The 26,433-nt window shown below is 47.7% G+C and overlaps 1 protein-coding gene across 7 annotated transcripts in view; it reads left to right on the top strand.

Annotated features, from left to right (window-relative positions):
• SGCD (sarcoglycan delta) overlaps positions 1-26,433 on the top strand; it is a 404,288-nt gene that overhangs the window by 326,999 nt on the left and 50,856 nt on the right. For all 7 annotated transcript variants that reach the window (XM_090020858.1, XM_090020859.1, XM_090020860.1 and 4 more), the window contains 2 exons: positions 7,556-7,643; positions 10,847-10,966. In XM_090020858.1, the coding sequence (XP_089876984.1) occupies positions 7,556-7,643; positions 10,847-10,966 (208 nt within the window). The remainder of the gene's footprint in view (positions 1-7,555; positions 7,644-10,846; positions 10,967-26,433) is intronic.

The following is a 26,433-nucleotide window of genomic DNA, read 5'->3' as shown; positions in this document are numbered from 1 at the left end:
AGATAATTGCAGCCCCCGTGATAGCTGTGCTTCCTCCAGGCTTGTAGAAGTAATGAAAACAATCAAGTGCTAAGACATAAACCATTCTGGCAACCAGCAACTGGTTCATTATTGTACTGCCAGCCCTGCCACTGAAGTGCAGGAAGGCAGCATTGTGCCATATCCAATCATCTCAGGTTTGCTGGATGGGAAAAGTTCACTTCAACAGCCAGTCACCTCTCCTCTCGCCAACTTAGTGACCCATTACCCCACCAGTCAGGGGAGAAAAAGCAACAACAGGCTTAAATTGCAGCAAGGGATATTTAGGGTGGGTGTTAGGAAGCACTGTCTCACTCTGAAGGTGGCCAAGTACTGGAACAAGCTTCCTATGAAGCTCGGGACTGTCCATCATCCGGGGTCCCTTCCAGCCCAAATGTCTATGAAATCCATAGAAGTGTTTAAGACCAGGTCAAGCAGACAGTTGTCTGGCATGGTATAGAGGAGGATGATCCTGCCTTGAGCCAGAGTTTGGTCTAGATGTGACCTGAGGTCCCTTCCAGGCCTGACTTTTCTGTTTCTAATATTTCCAGAATCTACCTGACCCAATTGAAACCGCCCCTTTTGACCTCCTGGTGCGTTTGTACACGCAACGTTTTTTGCCCTTTCTTACATTGGAAAGGCATGACTGTTTGCACAAGTGGGTTTTCCGGACGCTTTAAAAGTCTTTCTGGAGCATTAAAGTAAAACTCCTTGGATGTAGTTTAGTTTAGCTTGGCAGGAATGAAAGTATTGTGTCTGTGGATTTGTTGCGTGCAAATACAAAGGCACACATATGTGTTATTAGCCTCTTTGTCCACCACATGGTGCTGCAACTTTTTTGTAGTTCATCCCTTCACATTGCTTTTGCTTTCGAATTACTTCTGCTTTTTTCTTTTTCTTGTGCCATTTGCTGGCTCTCTGCTAACATGGCTGTGTGGCAGAGCATGGAGTTGGGGGGCCGCAGTTGCTGGACCATCCCACTCTCCTGTGGTACCGGACGGACACTGGGCTTAATTTGTTCAAAAACCTAGTGTGTGCAAACACTGATGTGGAACTCCAAAAGTAAACAATTTTAAATGTTATAAACCTATTTAATTTAATGAGGATTAAACCCTGTGGTGTGTTCAGGCACCCCTGGGCTGTAAAAATATTGACTTTGGTGTGCTATTTTTAAATTGCTTCTTGAAATTTAGCAAGCTTTCATACTTTTTTTTTTTTGTAATCCCTAAAGATCAATCCAAGGAAGCCTACATGAAATATCTAATTCTCTTAAAGACAGCACAGGTTCGAATTACTTGGGCTGTACCTCAAGGCTACTAGTCAGTGTCCTCCCTGGTGCGATCTCTGATCTCAGAGCTTTTGGCATCTGTTCTGAAATGAGCCAGTGAATGGCACAAGGCAAGGTATTATAATTCATGTTGCCTTAGGTAGCAATCAGTCAATACCCCTTGTGAAGTCTCATATATGCTACTGAATAGCTAGCTGATTAGTTAGAGAACAGACTATATTGTATTGACATATGTGTTGTGCCTTTCTAATACTGTATCTTGGAGCATATGTCCCACATTTTAATGAATTGAGCATCTGTGGTTTCCTGTACTAGCTCATATCCATAAACAGTTGCATGAGAGAGAGGCCATCGGGGGTGTATTAATGCCAAATACAAGTAAGGCACAGTATTTCTGTGTCTGCTACAGCAAAGGATCTGGGCTAGGGGATGAGTATCTAGCTTCCATAGACTCCTTTAAAAATCCCACCCTGAAATGGGCATTATCCCTTCATCAGGGGTATGATTGCATCCTGTTGTCACTGCTATTCATGCAAGTATCTGTCTCAACTTCTCTGAGATGATCAAATTACTTTAAAAAAAAAAGTCATATAAAATAGCACTGTGGGGGAGGTGAGCCATGATTTAATATGCAGAAGAAGTTCTGTAGGAAGTTAAATCAAAAGCTATTGTTCAATGAAGTGCTATGGTATAATTACAGTAGACATGATTTGTAACTTCTGGCAACATCCCCCATCACCAACATCAGCTGGAAGTACGTAGAAAGAGACCGGAGTTATAGTATCCACGTCTTGCCATAAAGACTGCACCCACGTTGGCAAGTGGGCTGAGAGCAGAGGGTCGTGTTACCTGGGGTCAGTAACGACGCCTTTTCATCTGTGTGTGTGACTGTGCAGGGGGGAAAATGAGAGACTTGGCAACGTCTCAGATGCAATACAGGTGCTAAAACGTGAGGTCAGTCTAAAGTCGTTGAGTGCCTAAGGTTTTGTGAATGGCAATGCCAGGTATATTTTACCTTTAATTTGACTACCTGAAAAATCTGCACGAAGCATCTTGATAGAAGCAAAGACCCGTCCTTTTTGTTGTTTCTTCCTTCCCTCTGAAGAAACTTAGCAGCTAATGCAGAGTCTGTTGCAGTCAATGTCCGTCTGTCCATCCTCTGCAGGGGTTTTTGTGTATCAGACTATAAGCTGAAGTGTACGCATCTGGGAAGAGCAGAACTGAGCAACTGTGCATTACTGTACTGTAGAAAACCCAACGTGCCTTTTTATGACAATGTTATGATTCTAGTTAGACCTGGTCATTCATCTTGTCCCACTCTTTTACATTTAGATCTGTTAGGTTTACAGCAGGGTATTAGTCTAGTATGAATAGAAGCTCTGAAGCCCGAACTACTGATAATTAATTTTTATTGTGGGGATTATATTGTATCAATCGATATTTCCTTGTACTCTAATACATCAGAGCAATTGATGTGGTACTATGTTAATGTGAAAGAGTCAGAAAACTGCACAAAAATTCTCTCTCCCCTTCTTCCTCCTGCTTCACCACTTGTTTTAAGAATGAAACACAAATTGATGCACCTGCATTTGGTTTGAGTTTGGCCAGAGGAGCAGCTGGGAGCATACCTGAATTTTAGCAGAGATTGGGAAGTGTTTGCAAGGGCTGCGTGGGTGATGCTTGTGTTGCTGTGTGTGCAAGCAGAAAGACAGCGGAGGTAAAACGTGCAGCATTTCCAGCAACGGGGAATATTTTGTTCTCTTCCTATTAATTTCTTAATGGGAAAGGAGGTATGGAAATGTGAGCAGGCATTACTTTAAGTGCTTGAAATATTCCTTCCCTACAGACCAATAAATGCACATCTCTTCTATCAACCAAATGTGGTTGTCTGAAAGCAGAGATCTGCATCCGTGGAGTAGGTGGCTGCGGGGGGTCGGCACGGCATGGTCAGTAATGTACTGAGTCTTATTTGGATGGGCACAACCTCTTGGCTTATCTAGTTAGGATTTTTCTCGAGCAACTTTTCATTATGCAGATCAGTGATGGAGTTTGAAACTGAGCCAGTCATGTAGCTCAGACTATTTTTCTACCTTAATGAAGACCAAAAGGCGGCACAGGAGTCTTTTCAGAGGACTCAGTCTATTTGCAACAAAAGTCAAGTGAGAGAGGTCATAGCATGAACCATGTTTAACCTGTGATAAGATGGTTTTGATGATTACAGTATTATCCCTGACTGTAAGTTCACCTGGGTTCCATCTTTTAAAAGTGTCCACCCATCTATCAGTGCAAAATTAGAGATGCAGCAGTAAAAAATGCTATTTCAAAAGCTCTACAGATGAGGTGTCAGAGGAAAGCAATGCAAAAGCAAGGGAATAATAAACTGGAGATGTGTTTATTTCATTCCCATTAAACATGAAATAATCGATGCGTATCTTGGGCCCTAGAAAACAGAGCACAGATACTGTAGGGGAGAACTGAACAAAATAATAAAAAGTCACCGCCGGTGTCCTGTCCCTAACTTCTCTTGTTATGGTCATTTTAGATGTCAGTGCTGCATGCATTAAACTTTCCAACCTTCCTGGGTTTTGCGGAGATTCTGTCTCCCAAACTGGGGACGTATTTCAGACATCGTGTCTTGGTATTAGAGTGTAATACCTTGTACTTGCATCCATTGCACGTCTCATCTGCTGATCTGAAAGCACATTACAAAGATGGCTGAGAATGATTTGTCTCATTTTCTAGACGAGGAAACTGAGACATGGTGAACTGCAGTGACATGCCCAAGGTCAGACAGTGAATAAATAGTAAAGATCGGAGCCGCATCAAGCCTTCAGACCTTCATTATACTGCATTTGTTTGCCGTAGTTTTCCTTTACAAGGTTTCCTCGTTGACAAAGTTTCAGCTCAATCAGAAGCCCTTTGCTCTGGCGAAACAGCGTAATGGGGAGTTCTGGCCTAAAAAGGAACTTCAAGATCCAGACCACTGAGCATTAAAAAAACACATATTCCTTCGAGCCCTGCTGTGTGTGGAAACCACCAGTGCTGCTGTGCTGCCAGCTCTGTGATATCATTCATACCTCCATGGCTATTGCAGCAGCATCTCGATAGGGGTGAGTCAGTCAGGCCTCAAGGAAAACTGAGAGCAAACTCAGTAATGAGGATGATGATAATTCAGGCAAATTTTCCACTTGAATGCTTGTAAAACATTTGTGAGCAAATCACGGGTCCCACCAGTTTGTGCATAACTCAGATGTATTCAATCCCTTTTGATTTATTTTCTTTGCACAGTAAGTGCATTGGGAATATTCAGAATGAAACCCCTGTGGCTTAATTGTAATTGGTCCGATAAATTGCACAGGGTTTTCTTTTTTTTTGTTCCCTGATTGGTTGAGTACATAGGAAGATGCAACACAGATAGTTGTGCCCGTTAATGCAAGGGGTTTTGTACTTTATGAATGATCGTACACGTGCCTTTGGCGTTTGCTTTTTGCAGACGCGGTTGTCAGGAGAATGCGATCGATGCGTCATGCGCGGGAGAGGCTCTGGTCCCACCTGCTCCAAGCATGCAGATCCCTGGTCCATACCGAGATCTGTTTTTTGCATGCAGGCACCCGGATCTGCCTGTAAGGAGTTTAGTGCAAAGTGGCAATTCGAAGTCAAGTGAAACAAGGCACAGTGGCTTCATTAATGTTTCATATTGTCCAACCAGTCCAGCTTGGGCCGGGGTGCGGAGAGGAGAAACCTCAGCACAGGCACTTTCAGGAACAGCAGAGGAAATACAGGTGTCTTACCAAGCAAGTAGCTTTTCTCTAAATGGCAGGTTTTTTCCTTTCTAGGGTGTCTCCAAGCAAAGCCTCTCCTCTTATCATTAAATCAGAGACAACGAGGGTGGGAAGGACCCCAGGAGGTCACATCTAGTCCAACCCCCTGCTCCAAGCAGGACCAGCCCCAACTACAGCAGCCAAGGCTTTGTCTACCCGGGTCTTAAACACCTCCAAGGATGGACACAGCCTATTTGGGGAGCCTGTTCCAGTGTTTTACTTCCCCCCTAGTGAACAAGTGTTTCCTAATATCCAACCTCAACTTCCCTTGCTGCAGCCTGAGCCCGTTGCTCCTTGTCCTGTCATCTGCCCCACTGAGACCAGCCCAGCTCCGTCCTCTTTGCAGCCCCCCTGCAGGGAGGTGAAGGCTGCTATTCAGTCCCCCTCGATCTTTTCTTCTGCAAATTAAATCAGCCCAGTTCCCTCGGCCTCTCCTCACCAGTCCTGTCCCCCAGCCCCTGAACCATTTTCATTGCCCTCCACTGGACTCTCTCCTACGTGTCCACATCCTTTCTACAGTGATCTGCTCCTCTGAATACAGGCAGTCCTCGACCTACAACATTTCAAGTTACAACATTTATAAATTGGCAGCCTGTTTCAACTTTATGACGTCAGTTTTGACTTTACAACACTTGATCCGATGCGACGCCATGCCAGCAAACAAGTTGGCTGCGTCACCCATCTCCCTGGAGAATATCTGTCCAAACTTCCTTGGACGCTTTCTTTAAGAAAGTGGACAAGACTCCAGAAAAACCTGCAGCCGAGACTCCTGACAAGACTCCAGCCAAGAGCCCTTCAAAAAGTCCAGCAAAGTCACCTCAGAGAAGCCCTTCTAAATCAATAGGATTGCTATTTACAATAGAAATACATTAATGTAGCTATGTTACTCATCTATAGAGTTTGGCTTCGATGATCTATTGAGGTCCCAGCTGACTTTAACAACTATGAAACTACAAAATTCTGGGTTATTTTGGGTGAAAACAGGCTATCGGGCAGGATTGCAGGCCTGTGACCAGGACGCTGGACAGGTCATAAGGAGCGGGGCTTGGGTTCCTAGCTCTGCTGCTGATGGGCAGTTCAGCGCCTCTCTGTGTCCTGTCCCCTCCCTTTTCCATCTCATTTCTGGGGGTATTGTAGCTGGGAGGTGTGTAATGGTCTCCTCCTCTTAGGTTTAGTTTCTAAGCACTCTGCCAGGCCCCTTCACAAATCTGTCGTCCCTCCCCAGCACCTTTTCCCCTGTCCTCTGGCCCTGCTCTGAGTCCCATCAGCATTTCTTTGCCTTCCCCAGCAGCATGCCCAGCCTTTCCACATGCCCTTTAGTTGGACAAAAGGCTCAGGGCAGAAAGCAAGGACACAGTTCCTAATGGATAACTGATGTGAACACAGCTGTGATGTTCTTCTCCTGCAGTTTTTTTTTTCCTCTGAAAAGCCACTTCTCACTGGATAAATATCCCTGGCATGACCCTTTGTGCAGAAGGAACCAGTTTTTCCCCATGGTGAAGGGGGAGCCTTTCTTACCAGGGTAGGCTACCTGCAAAGGAAGGTGCCAGGTAGCCAGAAGCTAACCGTGTTGCAGCAGCTGTTCCTATTGTTTTGCAGGGATGGATTTAAAATGAAAGAAGTTAAGAGATGAAGCAGTAGGGTCAAATCCACTTCTCAGGTGGCTCCGCTGCAACCAGGAGTGACAGCTAGGGCCATCCATGCGGAAAGGGCAAGCAATGGCATATGCCAGGTGGTTTGTAAGTGCGTTAAAATTAAAAGCGGTATCTGCATACCAGCAAGACTGGCTCTTGCTAGGACTGCCTGATCTGCACACCATGTACACTGACTGACCCCCAGCCCATCGGTCAGGAACATTAGGCAGATGTTGAAGATTTGAATAACCAAATGCACTGCTGAAACCCAAGAGAGACCCAGTCCCCATGGCCAGGCACCCTGCAGCTTTGACTCCGATCTACCCCGTGTCACACAGATGGTTTTGAGTAAAAGCTGCATCCACGCTCACCTCCCATGATGTTGGCCGTTCTTAAAGCAAGGGGAGACTCTTTCCTGCCTCCTATCCAAGGCAGCGAGTGGAGCAAGACTAGGCATTCGCAACGTGAGCGCAGTGCAGAAGTGACGTGGTATCCAGCTAGATTTGTCCGCCAGCGCTCGCTCGGCATTGCTGGCGCAGTGCTCAGCTTTGACAGAGGTGTGAGGCAGCACAGGCCCAGACCTTGTCTGTGTTCGTGGCCTTTCTCTGTTGGATGACCTGGGAGGGCTGGCATCGCGTGCAGGCAGCTCGTTGCTCTCCCGTGCCGGATGCACGCAATGAAAGTAGGAGCCAACTGCATCCGACTGACCCGAGCCTGCAGGGTTTCTCACGTGCGCTCATCTTTCTGGAGCGTGGTGCCTGACTCATATGCTCTCTCTCGTGCTTTCGTTTCAGGGCAACCCACTGTACTTCCAGTCCGCCAGAAACGTTACAGTGAATATTCTCAACGAGAAGACGAAAGTCCTCACTCGTCTTGTAACAGGTAACGAGGGGGGAAAGGCCGGGGAAACGAGCTCAGAGGGCTGTGTGAGACTAGTGGCAAGTAGCGCGTGGGAGGGGAGCAACATCCCGGTGCTCTGCTTCGCCCCACCTTGGAGCAGGGCTGGGGAAGCGGCTGGCTGCGCGCTTCTAGTAAGCAAGCCGGGAATCGTTTTCATGGGAAAGTCATTGCGGAGACAAAAGGTCACTTGCGTGACCTTGGGATCAGGAAGAAAATATGCAGCTTGATATTTCATTTGCAGTTGGCACAGGATTGTCCCAAGATACCATTGACTTGCCAAAGATCTCAGGAACTTGTTGATTAAGAGTGCCTGTGTGTGGACACTACCGTCCCCAAGCCCCGTCTGCTGATAAAGGACTCTTAGCACATTGTGTTTGCAGGGAAATCCGGGTTTCACGCATCCACAACATGCATAGGCACTGGAGTGCATGTATGATTTTTGCTCCAGGCACCCGCATGTATAACGCTTTAAAAAATATATATATAAATTATGTGTGTGTGTGTGTGTGTATGTATATATATATATATGGCAGTCTAGGGACAGGGAGAAGTATTGCTGTGTGGCAGGGCTGGTAATCCATAAACATGTTGTTTGTACAGGAGATTGGATTGTCTGGCTTGCTTATATAACATCTGGCCTCTAGTCAGAGCCCTAAATAATTAAATAAACAGCTTCAGTAAGCAATGATTTAAGCCGCGTGTGTGAAAATTGCCTTGAGGAGAGAAATAAATTCAACCCTGAGCTCCCAGATTCTCACATTCAAAATGAACTTGTTTAGTTTGTTGATCATTTGCCATTTATTTGCAGTGGAATATGTGGGTCTCTGGAGCGCCTCTGTTTTGAAAGAGCTTGGACGTTCCTACGTGGCTCTCTATCTCTCTCATATACACAGACACAGCACATACAGGGCAAGGTGTATACCATGGTTGTCAACCATATGGTCTTCAGGCCTGGTTCAGCTTACATTATCCAGGCCTTGGTTCATCCCCTGGGTCTGATTTGGGCAGAGGATGCACGCCATGCAGGATGCATGCCATGCACGGTGCCTATTCCAGCTGTTCTAGCATCTGCACTTCATGCAGTGCATGCCCTAGGCTCTCCACAACACACACGGCACACAGTGCCTGCTCCAGCCAGTCCTGCACGCAGCTCTCACCCCAGGCCTGCATACGGCGTGGGTCCTAGACCAGGTGCCACGGGCACTGGATCCAGCATGGGAGTTTGGGGGCAGGTAGCCAGGGATTGTTTTGATACTGCATCAATGCCAACTTGGGAAACATGACAGCCAACTGGATAGGAAACATATAAGCTTCAGTGAAGCCCTCTGAGGCAGTTTCTTGGGGAAATGGCCCTTCCTCCCATGGCTGTGTGCAATGCAGATGCCTTGGTGTGTTCATTCGGATGCATAAGGACTGCGGGAGCCGCTCTGGGCATGCTCGGAGTGCCTTTGCCTCCATTTAAATGTCCTGGAAAGTGGCACGATGACACACAACAGAGCTGCACATCCTTCCCTAGTTATCTCCAGCTCCATAGCCCAGACGCTGAATCCTGATGACAGTAATAACAGTATAGTACAGTAACGACGCTGATACTCTGCAACCCACCTTCTCCTTAAATGCCTCGGGGTAAGGTTGGGTTTTGCGGCAGGTCTCATATACAGAAGTGGGCAAGAGAAACCCGAAGCTGAGGAAAGCCTTGAACAGGGAGCGTGCTGCCAGCCGCTCCCCTCTTTGGAAGTGCAGTGATCTCCATTTGAATCTGCTCTGCCGATCTCAGCTGCATTGGGACATCCTGGGGAGGGCAGCCGTCTTCTCCGCTAGCCCGGCTCCATTTAGGGCTTTCTAGGTTTAAATCGAAGGCCTCGGCCAACTGCAGAACGCTCCCAGGTTGCCGGTGCGTACGATGGAGCACCAACGCGATGAGCTCTCCATGGCAAGACACTTCCCTGCACCTGCCATCACCCGCGCAGTTAATAGTGGGCGTAGTTGGGCAGCACCTGGGCTCCCCAAACCGCATGGGCAGACAGCAGTGGTCTTATCTAGTTACCTCACTCTGGGTGGGCTGCTTCCTGTGTGCTGTGAGAGGCCACACTTAGCAACATTGAACCCTTGAATTTCGTTCCTCTTTTGTCTGAGAGTTGGCTCAGGCAGCAACAAAAAACATGAGTCCAGTTGTTCTGTCTTGTATCGCCCCCCTGGAGAGCTTGTCTTTGCACAAGCTGGGCTGTTGAGAGGATGGTTCAGCTGGCTGGTACAAAGTTTTGCTCGGGTCAAGTCGCAGAGAGGCCAGCGCTTTGTGCTGCAAGTGCCAGGCGGGCAGCTAACGCGTGTCGGGCTCCCCAGCAGAAAGCGCGGCCCGGGGCTTTCCATCATCAGCGTGCATCCCGGGGGAAGCAGGAGAAGGAAGAGGAGAGCTCAATGAGGGGAAAGTTTGGACAGCCATGAAACTTGCTGCATATTCAAGGTGCTGCCATCACACTGTCCCATGCACAGTACTGAAGGCATCATCCTGAAGGGTGCTGCGCTGGAAAGGCACCGTGCGGCTCTGGAGCAGACAGACTCATGTGGCCCACGCCGATTCCAGTGGGCATGGGCCAGGCCTTCATTTTACATGGGAAAATGAAGTGTTTGTCCCTAAGCCTGATGCTGGTTTTGAACTGGACTGTATCGATGCCAGCATCCTGTCACTCAAGGTCCACTGGCTCTGCCCGAAAGCAAGAAACCGCTGCGTCACAGCACTGAGCCAGGCCGCGTAGGGGAGGTCAGACTTGCTGTGTTTTCTCCCTTTCATACAAACTAGCCATGCAGGTCCTGGATCCTCATACAGTTCTGCCTGTGCCCGTGCGTCCTGGCCCAGAACATCCCGTGCTTTCTCTTTCATCCAAAAACTCCCAGTCGTGCCAAGTTGCACAGTGTTTTTGTTCCTTAGAGCGTAAATAGAGACTGGGGCAATTTGTAATAGTTTGAAATATCTGCCAAAAATATCAAGCTATTGCCATTTCCTTGCCCGGTCACACTCTGAAGGGGACAGGCCTTGGTGACAGGTCTATCCATTTTGAGATTGTATTGGCAGAGTTGTTAGGACAGTCCCACCACTCGGGCCTATTCAGCTTATAAAGTTTCCTTACTATTTTCTTTAAAGCACCCCAGAGGAAACACACGCTCAGTTTTTTCTTCTCTTGCAGGTCCCCAAGCCGTGGAAGCACACAGCCAAAAATTTGAGGTCAAAACCACATCTGGAAAGTTGCTGTTTTCGGCAGACGACAACGAAGTGGTAGTCGGAGCAGAGAGGCTGCGAGTTTTAGGTAACTGATCTTTGACCGGACAACTCTTTTAATGCCGTCTCTGAATGGTTTTCAAGTATAAATTCTCTTTTAAAACACGCCTTTCATTTTCATCCTTGCTTTGAACCTGCCCCAAACTGGTTGTGACCCAGCCGTGCTGTCATGCGCTGGTTGCTTGCCGGCCTCTCTAAATTACGTTGCTCTCAGTCCAGTTCCCCGAGGAGAAGGGACTATCGCATAGGTGGTCTAACAGTCTCAACAGAAGGGCCAAAGAGTTAGGGGGCTTTTTCCTTTGGGTACAGGTAAAAGACAGTGATGGGACATGACTGTCCTGTAGATAGATCTGGAGCCCTGAGGTCTGCATTCGTTGCTTTGAACCCTTCTGCAAACTCTAGATTTATTTTAAAGTAAATACCAAGCGTTTTAGAAGAGCCACTTGGTTTTAGGAGAGGTTTTTGGCCCTCGGCATTTGCTGAGCCTTTATTATGTGCTGCCCATTCCTTCCCTTTGCACCTGTCTGAAGGCTCAGCGAGTCTTTAGGTGGACTAGAAGCATTTTGCCGTCATGGCAAAATTCATGATACCGGAGGGTGGATCTGGCAGTTTGGAAAGCAGTCGGGTTTTCCGCTGCTGGGCATCTGCAGTGGTCCAGGAGAGGCAGAGCCAGCTGGGACTCCACAGGGGTCCTGGGCCCTGCTAAGACAGGGAACATACTGTGCTGGAGGCTGAATCTGCAGTGCACTGGCTGCTGTACGCTGAGCCCCTGAAGGGACCCATGGGGTGCTTAGTGCATGCTCAATAAGTAGCTTACTGTGCTTGGAAAGGGCGCTCAGTCATAGGGCATCCATGCAGGGAGCTCCAGCAGGCTAGCTGGCGTGCAATAAATTCAGTGCCCAGCTCAGTGGACAGACGCTTCCCTCCATGCACCAGTCTCGACTGGCAGAGTCCCTCTGCGGTGCCGCCTTCTTAACTAGCTTTGCTTCCTTTGGGGCCCCTGCTAACCTCCTGCAGACATGGGCCTCATCGCTCTCTGCCCCTGCAACCTGGAGCACCCCTGTCCCCAGAGTTTCCTGCATCATGTCCTCCTTTCAAGGTCGGTGTGGCCGTCACTCAGTAGGCATCAAGCTCTTTCGTGTACATGTGCATAACCTAGGTGGAAAGGAAACCATTAAGGTGATTTAAATACCTTTAAAATATTTGTATCTCGTTACCAGCTTGGAAGCTCGACATCTTTTGCTTTGCGCCGTGGTGCTCTCTATTTGGCTCTGTCTATGAGTGTGGCGTGGAGAACTGGTTATATTTTAGCGGGGGGAAACAGCATTTATATGTTTGTTAAAAAATTAAACCACCTGCAAAGCTCTGTAATGAACCTATCTATATCTGCCACTTTTTATGTGGAAACATATACATGTGTCTATGCAAGTTTATATGGCTTTTGTAGGTCAAATTTGGGGCTTTCCAAGCTGCAGTGTCTCCTTTATTAGAAAATCAAAAAGGACCTTTACAACAGACATACACTCTTTCGAAGCTGCAGGCCACGTGCCACAAATTTAAGCTGTTCACCCACATCTCCGGTCACCGCGCCTCTCTCCAAGTTCGTGTTAGCCATTATGTAGGGGAGACAAGGTCAGGACATGATTGCTCCACTTGTTCTTCCCAAGATCTTAGTTTTCAGATTATTTTTCTTAGTCAGCAATGCAATAATTAGCAGATAACAAGCAGGAGCTTTGTACCTCTGGCAAATACTGCTTCTCAGCCTGTGCAGCTCCAAAACTGTCTGTTTTTTGGTTGAATTGCTGTAGAGGAATCCACGGTAGTTTTAGATATATCGGTGTGAGTTTCTGCTGTGATTCATTCCCTGGGGTGCAAGGTGTGGGAGCAGAGACGATGCTCACTGGTATGGTGCACTTTTATTTCGGTTTGCAGCAGGCAGTCTTGGGGCTTTATCAGGCTTCAGAAGAGACATCAAGGAAGAGAAGATATGACATTACAGTTAATGGTACGCTGTCAGTAACCTTGGGCTGCAACCACTCCAGAGTCTGTGCCCGCCGCGGGGTTTTCCGCCCTCGCTTCTGCAGTCTTCCTGCTCTTCCAGAAGCAGCTCCCCTGATGCCTTGCTGTGCTGGGAAGCGCTGCACCATGTGCCCGGTTGGTGTTTTTATCTGGACCTGAGCGGGTCCACCTAGTTTGAGAGCAAATTCCTCTAATCGCTGCGTCAGGGTTTGAGCCCTGCCCACGCTGATGCTTAGTTACACTTGGGAAATGATCTTGACTTGTTCTTGTTGTTGCCCCATGCATCCTCGCTGCAGAGGGAGGTGGAGCACTGTGATCGGGCATGGAAGTCACCTTGCAGAGGTTCGAGCAGCGGCAGCTGGATGCATGGCTCGTTTTTCATCTTGTTAACAAGACTGACTTCCTTTTTGTTCTTGCTGCGAGTCGATTTGGAAAGTTTGCTCCATGAAAAGGTGCCGAAACCTTATTACAAGAAACTCGGGGCTTTCTGCAGAGGCTGACTTTCAGCTTCAGGTTCTCAGGCTTGAAAAAACCCAACAAAAGGGCCTTTAGAAAGGGCAGCAGTAGGGTGCAGGCTGCCTTTGATGCAGCTTTTGGAGGTCCCCAATCAGTGCAGCTTACAGAACAAGACCACCCCTTGAATGGTGATTTTTAGCCATAAGGGGACACCGGGAGCCCAGTTCTTCCCCCTCCGGTTTTCATAGCTACTGTAGTTAGTTTGGATAGGTCCTCTACCCAGGACTGCCCCAAATGGAGGAAGAGTCTGCTGCGAGGATCTCAGTACTTTGAAACCTCCCGACAACGATAGGAGATGGAAAAATGGGAGTGGGAGAAACAGCGTGTCGCAGCCCAAATCAACCCAGAGCCACCCACCTTGAACGGAAGCACGTGCCCGAGCTGCAACAGAGTCTGTTGATCCTGGGTAAGCCTCAGTAGTTATGTTCAGACCCACAGAAAAGACAGTCATGGAAGAAGATCATCCTCAATGGCAATGATGAGTTAGTTTGGAGGAGTCTGGAGAAAAGTGGAAGCTTTTGGCTGTGTTGAGTCCGTCATCTGCCTGCCTAACTAGCAGCTGAGCTCTTCGGCCTGTCTGTTTAAAACCTGTCGTCACTCAGCTGAGCCTCTGCATGCTAGAGACAGTGCAAAGGTCGGTGTGCAAGTGAGCATGTACAGGCATGTAGGTGTGCAAGGAAGGGGGTAGTCATTTGCTGCTGGTATAGGCCAGTAACAGTGTACTATGTCACGAGCCCTGGGAAGCCGCAGCAATGGCTCACTCAGGCTTTCTCCCTCTCAGGCACTTCTGCAGCCTTCAGTGCCTCTGCATCTTCCAGCTCTTAATGTATTTATTGTCCCTGCCCCCAAGCCCCTCAGCTTGAGCTGTTTTCCCCATGTGACAGAATGGACAGTTAGAAACTGAGAGCAAGCTCCATCCTATTTGACCATCGTGCCCTTCAGTGGCACGGGCAAAACTGCAGTAACTGGGCACTCAAGCACGGTCCAGCGTGCTGCTCCCATCTCTGGCAAAATGCACACGTGCTGGCTGGAGGAAAGGAAACGGCGAGCCCCGACCACCCTTTAGGCCAGGGAGTGGAAGACCTTAGTCCAAGGAGGTCTGAGCCCATGTCCTTTGCTTTATAGCAGAGTGCTGTAACCACCAGGCCGCAGTTCCCCGGCGTGCTCCCCAGCGGGTGCGCTCCACCTTGCATTCATTACTCGCTGGCGAAAATGGTAAGGTAACACCAGTCTACTTTCTGTTTTTGCGGGAGCAGAGACCAGATGAGACCCCAAGATCTCGCCCCTCCAGAGCAGCAGTCATTTTACAGAGACACCTTTGCTCTAACTTACTTTCCTCCTGGACCCACATACCACTGGTCCGTCCTCAGCAGGAGGGGCGGGGAGCTCTGGGCAGTGCCTAGCTTGCAGCAGGGTCATTAGCATGCTTTATTTATCAGTCCGGGGCACTGATTCAGATCTCCTCGGGGTGATGGAGGGGCCGAGACCCTGGATCTCCTGTTCCCTGTGCACTGCTAAGGGATTCGGTGCTCCTGCATGCTGAGGGTCCCTGCCTTGAACGTGCACCCATTGTCGTGACTCAGTTTGGAGACCGGCTGGGGCCCTGGGGCGACTCTGGTCCCCCAGCCAGATGTGCAGCCCCGTGCTCAGCGGGCAGGTGTAGATCGACCACCGCTGCTGTGCAAAGAGCCCCAGCAAGGGGCTAGGCAAGTGCATGAAGGGGAAACCAGACCGTGGCCTTTCCCTGCCTCCTTCCCTCCTCCCCCTAAAAACCAGCGCAGCTCTTCTCCAAGGTGTTGCGTCTGAGAGAGCCTTTAATAAAAGCTCAGTGGAAAATATCTTTGATATGCATTAATTACCAATTTCATTTAATAACATACTGAACACAACAGCATTTATAAACAAAGGATAATCATAAAGCATTATTCTAACTGTTAATTAGCTCTATTTATTCACCAGATTAGTTTTTAAATATGCCCTCTAGATGCCACTTGATACTCATTACCACAGTTACATTATTAGCTCAATACAAAAGCATTTTTAATTAAATCTAAAGCAATTTAAATTAGCATGGATTTTTTGCAGAAATTAAACTGTGGTCAGATGCTTAATTTAGCCTTTTAAGATGATGACAGCTGACGTGTTGGTATCAGCTCTCCTAAAGGCCACACCATCTTTTCTTGGAGACGATACTTCCAAGTTTGCTTTCAGGGAAACTTGCCAGTGAAGTTTGGTGATTAACATTTATGCTGGAAAGCGCACAGATGCTTTCTTAGTTTTTCATTGACTACTGCTGGGAACCAAGATGAATTACAAGGCTTTGGTTTTTTTTTAAAAGGAGACAATACAGAGGGGACTTATTCTGCTGAAAAGGTGGCTTTGAGCTACTGAGGACATGGCAGGGAGCATGGCTGTGTCACTGGAGTGATGTGCTACACAGGGTGTTTCTCATCGTGTGATGAAGCTTATTAAAGCACAGGATCTTCCATGGACTGTAGTGGGCTTCAGAGCAACCCCTCTGGCATAAGGGATAAGCGCTAAGGCTAAGAGGTGGCGGTCGCCAAGGATTGCCCGGTGTTGAACAAAAGGTGACAAGTCCAAAAGGGTTGAGAACCACTGCTCTAGGAAACGGCAGAGCTCCTCAGCAGCAGCGCCTACCCTTTGCATGAGTCCACTCTTTGCGTTCGCATTTCTTCCTACGGAGCTCTCTCGATTTAGTCCATAGGACTAAATGCAGATGCAAAAGGTAGACTAATGCAAATGCAAAGGGTGGACTAATGCAAAGGGTAGAGGCTGCTCCTGAGGAACTCTGGCATTTAGCTCATAGGAAAACTTCTCTGTTTCCAGGTCTGAGGTCCCTAGATGGGGGCCCAGAAGGAATCCCCTTCGGAGGTGTTAATAGTGGGGCTTGTTTCCAAGCCAGATCGCTCTTCTTGGATTGTTTTACGAGGAGCAGTTTCTGGTGAGGCCCGTTTACTTGGATGAGCTGAAGAGAGTATCAGGTGCCACCACGTAATTGCTCGTTTATGAATGGCTCTCTAGTAATTTATTCCAAGGGCACGTTCAACTTTCTCATTTACACAAGACATTTGCTAGAGACCGTCTGGGTTTTAGTAAATAAATGACAGTGATGAAAAGCTGCCGGCCCCGGCACGGCCGCAGTTAAAGGACTTCCGGCACCACGGGCGCTCAGGACCATCCCCTTCAACCAAAGGTTTCTTTTTGGAAATCTGTTTGGGATTTGCAGCCTTTTGTTCGCAAGAGCTGGATTGCCACTACCCAAGGGAGGACGACAAAGCCATTTGCATTGCCCTCAGCGCTTTTCCGTTTGGTCAGGAAGAGGCTGCAATTTAATATGAATGTGATGAACTAATATCTCTGGGTAAACTCTCCCAGCTGTCTCAACAGCTTTGCATCCACAAACACTGTCAGCGGGTCTGGTATTGTCTCGGCCAGGGAGGAATAAAGGAAGCTCTGCAGGGCTGGGCATGCTTTCCAGCCCCATTTAAATGCTAAAAATAAACAAACAACCCCTTCCTCATCCTCATGCTTTTACCACGACTGTTTTAGGACGTTCTTGGCATCGCCTTTATGATGCGTGTTAGCTCTGTCTTGGCATCGCCTTTATGGGCCGTGATAGCGCCGATTCCCTTTTTAGGCACACATAACTATAATGGACCTAAAACAGGCCTGACTTTATGAAACGTGCCTGCCATGTTATGGGCTTGCTGTTCGCTTCACAAGGCAGCTGCCACCTCCAGACCGTGCAGGAGTCGGAGCAGATTTTCATTGCACACGCACGCATCTTGGAGGGCTGTTCCTAGCTCAGACGTACAGGTTGAGACCTCTGTAGTTGTCCTCTGCCGTTCTTCCCAGGTGGCATTTTCCCGCAAGGAGCTGCAGCGCTGCTTCTGCCTTGGAGACAAACCCGTGGAGTCAGAGAAGTTGGGCTACAAGGGATCTCCAGAGGTCATCTGGTCCAACCCCCTCCCAGAGGCAGCAGCATCCCTCTCCAGACCGTCCCAGTACATCCATCATATGAACTCTACGGTTCAAGGTTCAAGTCTGATCCAAGCAAAATGGACCTTTACGGTCTTACCACTGTGTCCACTGAAAGCGTGTACACACGGATAAACCGTCTCGAATCCCAGTGCTGATAGAGAGGATTTTGTTGGTGCGGGTATTTCAGAAGAAGCAAAAAACCTCCTCACCGCAGTTCCCACGTTGGAGAGAACTAATTACCCAAAGACATCACTTGAGTGGGTTCTTGTAAAGTTGAAACACTTGATCATGGTGACAATTTTCCTGTGCAAAAAAGCAGCTAAAAGAAGGTGGCATTGGATTCGAAGACAAGGCCCGTGCTGTTGATGGAGCAATACCATCTTTTCAGAGCATCCACCACACGCTCTCGGTCTCTGACTGAGCTCCTCAGGTGACTAAGTAGTAATAATAATGCAAGTGTTATAGCCAAGCATTAATTTTGCCATCGGTGCTATGGAAAATGGGGAAGTGAAGAATTAGAAACCTGGTGAAACATGCTGACAATTGTAGATAAAAGATTTTACCCTGGCACTGCTAAGTCGGGAAACGGCATCCATTATCTTTATTCTTCAGCTGTATTACTGCAGTTTTGTCAAAGCTCTGAGGTGTTTTCTTTGCATTGCTGTGATGTGAAAAAAAATCACATTTAGCAAAATAAAAAGGGCTGCAATGAGAAATCAATACCTTGTCCGCCAGTAACTAAAGGCACAAGCAAGAGGATCCATTTGCTGTGTCTGGCTGCAAACTGCAGTTGAGTTGAAGGAGGAAATGAGTTTTCTTTCTCAATTTCAGATCCTTCTAGCTGGGTTTCTTTTTTTGGGGGGGGGGTTGTTTTTTTGGGGCTGTTGTGCCAAGTGTGTTGGAGTTTGTGTCATACATTAAAGCAGCTAGCACAGACCTCAGTAAGCGAGCTCGCCTGGATTATAACAACTCCTTTTGAGCCTCTGCTCTCAGACGTGAACATTTCCTCTTCAGACATCGTGGCTTGCAGGCTGCCAGGATCCAGCCCCCAGGCCCTATGGCCTGATTATTGGGGTTTTTTGGAGCATTTGAAACCAGCAAACTTAGGGGGAACAACAGAGGACTGGATTTGTGCATGTAGGAGCACCCCTCCATGACTTCGGTGGGACCGTGCACACAGGGCTGGGTGTGAAGTCAATGCGAAGCCCTTCTGCTGTCTTCAGTGGATGTTGGATGTAGGCGATCAATCAGGAGTCGGGAACGACCTGACAGCTGAGGCCCTAATAGTGCAGGCAGGACCAAATATACACTGTTTCAGCGATGGCACTGATCAAATAGTGCTGCTTTTAGGCCATAGCAGCATGCAGCTATAAGGATCCTGAAGGGAGCAGTTCAGATACTCACCCTAAAAGCTTCTTTTTGCTTTTGTTGCACGGCCTAGCAACTGGGTCTGGCTTTGAAAGCAGAACAGCGATCCTTGTGATAAATAGCACCACCGTAAGTCATGACTTTAATCTCCAAGCAGCAGAAGACATCCCCATCTGCAAACTCTAGGCAAAGGCACTGCTGAAAATAGGACACCTGGCTGGTTTTCTTCCATCCCGGTGCCCCCTTCCCAAACCTTCGCTGTAGGTGCCGTGCAAAGTGTATTTAATAAGCGTGACGCTATCAGCGGAGGCAGCGTTGTAGAGAACATATGAAAGGCACAGCGGTCCCTGCCCTGAATAACTTCCTTCTTATTAGCTTCCTGACAAATGCATCTCAGCCAAAGCAGGGCAGCCAACGTCCTTTATGCTAATGGCATGGTGGTAGCCAACGGGGAAATATGGGTAACGTCGGGTGTTGCAGCCATGCATGGACGCTCATGCTAGGTCCTTTCCCTTTCAGTGTTACAGCTGCCTGCTCCTTTCCTCCGTCAGTCGTTAGCACAAACCCTTCTTCATCAGGCCTGTGTCATTCGTGCCCAGAGCGGTGTCTCCTGACATTGGGTCATGCAGACGCGTCTTTCTTCCATGGGAGCTGAGTTCAGCTGCGCCATAACCCCGACAGAGAGAAACTTAATGCCTCGTGGTAGAGACAGATGTCTAATTTACACTCGTTTTGTACTCTGCAGCTTACACCAGGATCTGGAGCAGTTAGGGCAAAGGGAACATCTGCTCGTGTTCCCTTTGCCCTTCCCTAGGGGCTGATCCTGTGCTTGTTGAAACCATTAGCAAAGCTGTCTTTGAATTTAGGGGGGCAGCTTTCAGCTTCCACCTTTGCAGAAGTCATACTGGCACACAGGTGAGCCGCCTGGACCACCAGTTCTTGAGAGAGGAAGAAAGTACAAGTTCAAACGAATCACCTACAGTTTTTAAAATGACAAGGAATATAGCAATCTGTGCACATTTTTTTCACCCAAAAATTATGATTAGCAACTAAAACTTCTGCATTAACTGTGTTTGAGCCCATTCAGTGTAGATTACTGAAGAAAGGCTTTGATACTTTTAACACCAATAATTCCTTGAAGACTTTTGTACCAAACTAAAAATGGCAAAACATCATCAAATCTGAAATTCAAACTCTGAACAGTCATTTGTTTTTTGCTTTCTCCCACGTTCAGGCTGCGTCCAAGTTCAGGAAATTTAGATGATTAAAGGACACCCTTGAACACCCTTCCAGAATAAATAATTTGACTTCTTTGGCTGTTCTAAGGATATATAACATCTTTAGACTATTTTCAGTTCATTATAATGAAGTGATCTTCTTTCCCAAATCTCTATCATTCAGACCATATATTTAAAAAAGAAAAGAAAAAAAAGACGACAAAATAATATCCAAAAGAAAGATGTTGAAGCTTTTCTTGCATTTGCTTTTACATCGTAGCACGCTGCAGACAAAATGAGCGTAGTATTTAAATAAAGCATCTGGTTTGGAGTCCAGGCTGCAGTGCATGTTCGGATGGTGTGACCTCTGTCCGGATGAAGGGAACTAGAAGACTCAGATAAGTATTGACGATATGTCATAGGGATTAACAAAGAAACATCCTGTACGCTCACCAGGTATTGAAATCAGGTTTAAAAGCACTGGAGAGTCACGTTATGTTGCTGTCGCTTTCCCTCCATCCTTTACAGCAATTTGCTGCAAGGCAGGACACCGCTCTCCTTGCTAAGACTTGTACTGAATAGTCCTAAATTTAGGCACTCTCCTTAGTTTCTCTGCAATGTTTCTGCTGGAGACAAGACTGCTGAAAATAGCTTCAAAGGAGCTCCTTGATGACACCGCTACCGTATCACTGTCGGAAAAGTGGCTGAAGGAGCCCAGACCTACCCAAAGTGGAAGTATCCAGGGGTCAGACAAGTTGCAGGAGCCTTTGTGCGCATCTGTCTGTTCTTAGCACCGGCACCGACTCTTCTGTTCAGTTCCCTTGTTCCTGTTCGGTGCCATTGTCCCCTTTGTGCTGCATAGGAGACTTCTGCGGAGCCGAGCTGCTGAAAATGAACACGTACAAAAGAAATCGCTAATGGCCCAGGTGCAGTTTTGCTACCTCCCACTTTTTCGAGACCTTAAAGAGCTGCTCTTCCTTCTCATCCAGCAGTGGACCGGGCGGGTGAGGTTCCCCCTCTCCGTCTCCGGCTTGCAACACCTCACTCTAAGGGAACCTGGAGAATGAATTTACCTCCTCTCTGCCCCAGGCACATGAAAGCCCCCAACCCCAAATTCTGAGGTTTGCTCAGACATCGCCCCAGAGACACCAGTGGGGGAATCTCCCAGGCTGAGGAATGGGTGCAAGTCTGAGGTCGGGCCCCAAGCTCCCCACCTGGAGGGGACCATCTGCCCCTTGTGCGGTGTCGTTCCCTGTTCAGGCTACTGGGACAGGGGAGGAGTGAGCTGTGGAAACTGCGTGCCTTCCCCCCTGTGCCCACCACAACCATACAAGTCAGAGAGCAGCTGTCTGCAGGTAGCATCCGCCCTTTGTCGGCTCTGCTACTTTGCCCCCAGACGGCACGCTCAGCGCTGCTAAGATGCACGGCCATCATCCACTGCCGACATCCTTGCAACCGCGTGGAGCACGGGGGGTGACCGGGATGCACAGCTGCTCAGGAGATGGGCAGGGGAGACAAATCATGCTCTCCAAAGGGGCACGGGACGAGCCTCACCCCGGGGTAGTTCACAGGGCTCAGTCAGGTCACGTGTAAAGACTTTGCAAATGATTCTCGCAGCATTTTCAAGTTTTAGTCCATCTTTGTTGCTGACCTCTATGGCCAAGCACGGCGGGGCTGGACCTGATGATCTCGTGAGGTCCCTTCCAGCCCCTAACAGCTATGAACCTACATCTAGGACAAAGGAAAAATAAAAAAGAAGAAAAAAGAAAAGTCAATATTAAGGCAGTATTTTCATTAAAATCCAGGGGCTTATGAGTTTTTTTCCTACCTGGAGGACAGCACGATCACTGTGGACATATAAATGTCATTGTTTGTATTGGCAGTCTTGATCATATTGATGCCAGCGATCCGGAAAATACATTTGTGGCATAAGCAGGTCCATGAGGCACAAGGCTTTTCATCCTTTAAAGAGCGCTCATGCAAACAGCGCTTCGGGAGAGGAGTAGTCCGGCTGAATGCAGCTTGTGCAAGGGCCTGGTGGGCTGATTCTGATTTGTTATTAAAATTAAACCCAACTGTTGGCCATAGAGGGGATGTCCTCACATAAATCATAACAAGGAGGTAAAAAATGCATGAGGAAAGGGCATGCAAAAGCCTTAAGGCCATACCGGTCGTGGCAAAACTGGACGAATATGCTGCAAAAGAAATATAAATGAATGAAGTTTTATGATGTTTTATTTAATATGGTGGCTTAGCAGAGCCGTTTTAGTATTGCCAGGCCCTGAAATGCAGCTCGTATTGATTCTGAGTTGATGGGATTACAAGGGGAGAAACCGCAATTACTGTGTTCTCCCATTTAGGAACATAAATTAAGGAGGAATAAGGCTCTTAAAGCTCTGAATTAAAAGAAGCAGCCGGAGATCGTTACTGGCTACATTGTATTGGATTTACTTCCTTGCTGCATGATGACTTTCTAAGAATATCGTGTATTGACCTGACAAGACCCAGAAAGAAGAACCTAGTTACATGGGTATTTTAATGAGGGAGTTTGCCGAATGCATCCTGATCAATAAGAGAGCGTCTGGAAACCTGCAGCGATGAGAACGCTATCCATGTTTCTCTGACTTTATCTGAAAAAAATAATTTTGGCCTCCAGCGAGCGAGCGAGCGTGCTAAGGAGACGAGACCCGCACGCAAGCTTGGAATACGTAAGAGGCTCCTCCGAGGACATTTTGACCCCAGCTGTATTACAAAGCACAGCAGAAAATGCTCTGTGGACTCCGGGTTTATGGATCAAAGAGCAAACAGAACAAAAACAAAATGTGTTGTCCCAGTCAAAATTATAGGGGGGGAGAAATAACCTACAGATAACCAGAGTGCATGTTCATCTGGGCAAAGACCTGATCTCTCTGCCCTGCAGCCTGGTTTGTGCCCTAAGTTGATTTGCCTATTAGTGGCTTGCCCGCGAGCACTGACCACAAGACTCCCTGATTTATCTACAAATGCAAGCTCCTTTTTTATGCCCTTCTGGAATTCATTGCCAAGGAGGTGGCCGAGGCAGAGAGCACGGCCAGGTTCAAAAAGGGACCGGGCAAGTTTCTGGATGACGGGTCTATTAATAGCTGTTGGACAGAACGGCTGGAGATGTTTCCTCTGGCATCTCTAAAGCCATCGTGGTGGATAATGGGTCGTTCGCTTTAGAAACATCCAGTTTGATGCTGTCCCTACACAGCATCCATTTCTGCCACTGCCAGAGACAGGCTACTGGACTAAATGGACCATTGGTCTGATGCCGCTTATGTTCTTTGCCTGAGTTAGATGTTAATCGTCCATCACCCTGCCTGCCAGGTTGCTCATACCCCAGATGCACCGTTTTTGTACGGAGGCAGAAATGCACGACCGCTCCTGCATATTTACTGGTTTCAAAGCGTCAGAAAGCAGCTCTGAAATGGAGGAGCCGAGGTGGTCCTTCCCTTGTCCTCCATAAGGAAACAGCACAAGCTGTTGCACAGCCGGGCACGCTTGCCCATCACTCAGCAGCAGAACAGGAGCCTCCTGGCATGCAGGGTCTAGCGGTCACGTCACGGGAAGGACGTTGCCAGCAGGTCAGCTCTCTTGCTGCGTCCACTTCCAGAGCTGCCAGGGACATGCTGCATCCACGACTTGCTCCCAGCAGCCGGGTGAAAGGTGGGTGCTTTACCACCACGTGCAATGGATGAGGCGATTCAGAAAAGCCAGAACCTGGCAGCGGTGATGAAGTCTCCGGGGCAGACGAAGGGGCTGCAAACCCAACTGAAACTCCAGAAGCTGACCCTAACCCGATCGCCTTAAGGAACGGCATCTCATTAACAAAAAGAGACCTGGAGTTGAACGGTAATCAGTGCCTTTAAACTCTTGCTGCGTGTGACTTCAGTTTTGCCCCACACCTTAAGCTAGTAGAGAGGAAAAAAAATGTCTAATGAGTATATCTTTACGCTGATTCAAAACGCTTTAGATAGATCCTGTCGCACGCTTTATAAGTTCCTGATTGATTGTGTGGAATTAAGTTATTGGGCAGAGAACCAGCTAATGGAAACACATTGATGAAATCATTTTTGAGGGACATTAAATGGAACTTAAAATAAAGCTGAAATGGCTTTATGGATTTTTCACTCAAATTGTTTATGAACATTTATCGCTGCTAAATTACACAGTGTCAAGGAGGCAGTCGGTACGTATGGGTTTTAATAGAAGTCTTTCTGAAATAATAATGCAGAAGTGAATAATTTATTACCCAGGGATGAACAGTACATTATGTTTAAACACAGATTATATGATTGTTGTCTGCTAACTCTATCGGGCTGCTCCTAGATGAATTAGGGCGGGCGACAGTAACTAGTCTCAAACGGTGAGACCAAAAAAAAATCTCTCCTCCCTTTTGCAGTGAAGCAGCCCTTTATGGTGTAAGTTTTTCACAGTGGATGTGAAATGTTTGAATAGCAGATCAATCAGGCTGTGAAAAAGACCATTTATCAGTACATTTCATTTAACATCACTGTGGCTTAATGCGCAAGGGAAGCGAAGCCTGGCGGAGATGTCCCCGCCTGGGCAAAGAGGCTGGGTGCTGACATGTCTGCATATTTGTGCGTTTACGCTTGCAACAAAAATCAGCCGTGGTCACCCTTAAAATAAAGAATGAAAACAAGAAGGCTGGACACGGGACTGGAAGGGGTCGTCCAGTCCCATTGACTGCCGTCTCCAGCAAACCTGTCACCTGCTGCCACCGTTCATGAACTGCTCAACCTGCATTTTAGACCTTGTTAAACGGCTGCCCTTCCCTCTTCTGCTACACCTAGTTCAGGAGCCACACTCCCCCGAGGGTCAGAAACCAGCTTCTGATTTTCAGCCTGAATGTATTTATGGCCAGATTATACCCTTTTAGTCTCGTATCACCATAGTTCTTTTTTTCCTTTCTGGTGCTCATCCCTCAGATAGAGACACCAGCCGTGTGCCCTCTCACAGTTGGACGCAGTCTTCCTGATGCCGTCTCACCGGTGTCTCTTGCAGTGGCACAACTGCTTCCCAAATGCCACTAGAAACATCTTACTATTTTGCCCCGCAGTTTGGGGCCATTCCCAGTCACCGTTAATCCTTTTGCCCATCTACAGCCCAGTCTAGACCAAAGAAACAAGGAAACAGCCAGTTGTCACCAATTAATGATCTCTCTAGGGACAGAGGATTCCTAAGGAGATACAGGATTTTGACCCCCAAGTCATCCATCCACACCTAGCCCTGGCCAGAAACATACCCAACTTTGACCCTGTTTGAGAGTCCACGTGTCCCACGTGAAATGGGTTGGTGGTCCCATTCTGGTTCCTGGTGCTCAAATGTCTGGGATGTAAGGAAAGCAGGGCTGACACTATCGCAGCGCCGCTCCAAGAGGAGGTCTTCAGCTGAGCCTGCCTGAAACGTCCAAGGATTGGAAGCAAATTGCTCCTCACTCATCAATCGAATAAAGACTGCTTGGAAAACATGGAGTTCAGCCCATCTTCCTCAGCATGTGCCTGGCCGTTGCTGGGGGCTCGGAGGAGTGCAGCTGACTTAACATTTTTTTCCAAAAAGAATGAAATCACAAGTCGGAGCCAGAGTCTCAACTCAGCGATGCGAGTGAAAAACAAGCCAGAATATATATGTGTGCTGTGACAGTCCTCCGAATACTCCCGTCCCTCCCCCCCCAAAATCTTTGTTTTATTATTCAGATATGTGGAGGATGCTGTTTTGGCTAAGTTTCGTTGCGGAGCTAATAACCAGTGCAATTGTGTGGGATAAACTAAGACTTAAACGATTTGGAAACAGTTCAGAGAGGACAAATCAGATAATAATAACCTTCATGGTTGGTAAGTCGCAGCTGCTTCTGACAACTTGTAATGATAACGGCTTATAGTAAAGTCAAGAGCTAAGTATCTGTATTGGGCCATAGGATCAATTTTAATACCCAAAGTATAAAGCTTCAAACTTTAGATTATTCTGTATCATCTTTGAGTTCACTTTGTTTTTCTGGGTTAAAAAGCAGGAGTTTGGGTTTTGGGCGGTGGTTTTTTGTAGTGTAGATATTAGAAAGCTTCTATTAATTCCAGCCTTATTGTAAGACAGTGAGTGGCAGCATGGCTCTTACACCGACATAACCCGCATCTCTCTCTTGAAGCCAGTGGGATTTCTCGATTATAAAACTGGCTTAAATGAGAGGAACGTTGTGCCACTACTCTGTTTCTGTGCAAGGGGTAGGGATAACAGCCTTGAAGTCTTGGTAACGTGTTGTGCATCAGCTCTGAAAATTATACATCTATAACCATGCATTAGTTGTTCAAACCTGAGCAAGTTGGAACAAAGCAAT

This window comes from Crocodylus siamensis, chromosome 10 (genome assembly GCF_052110815.1).
Source record: "Crocodylus siamensis isolate JL-2025a chromosome 10, ASM5211081v1, whole genome shotgun sequence".
Classification (NCBI taxonomy): Eukaryota; Metazoa; Chordata; order Crocodylia; family Crocodylidae; genus Crocodylus; species Crocodylus siamensis.
This window is presented reverse-complemented; position numbering and strand designations above follow the sequence as displayed.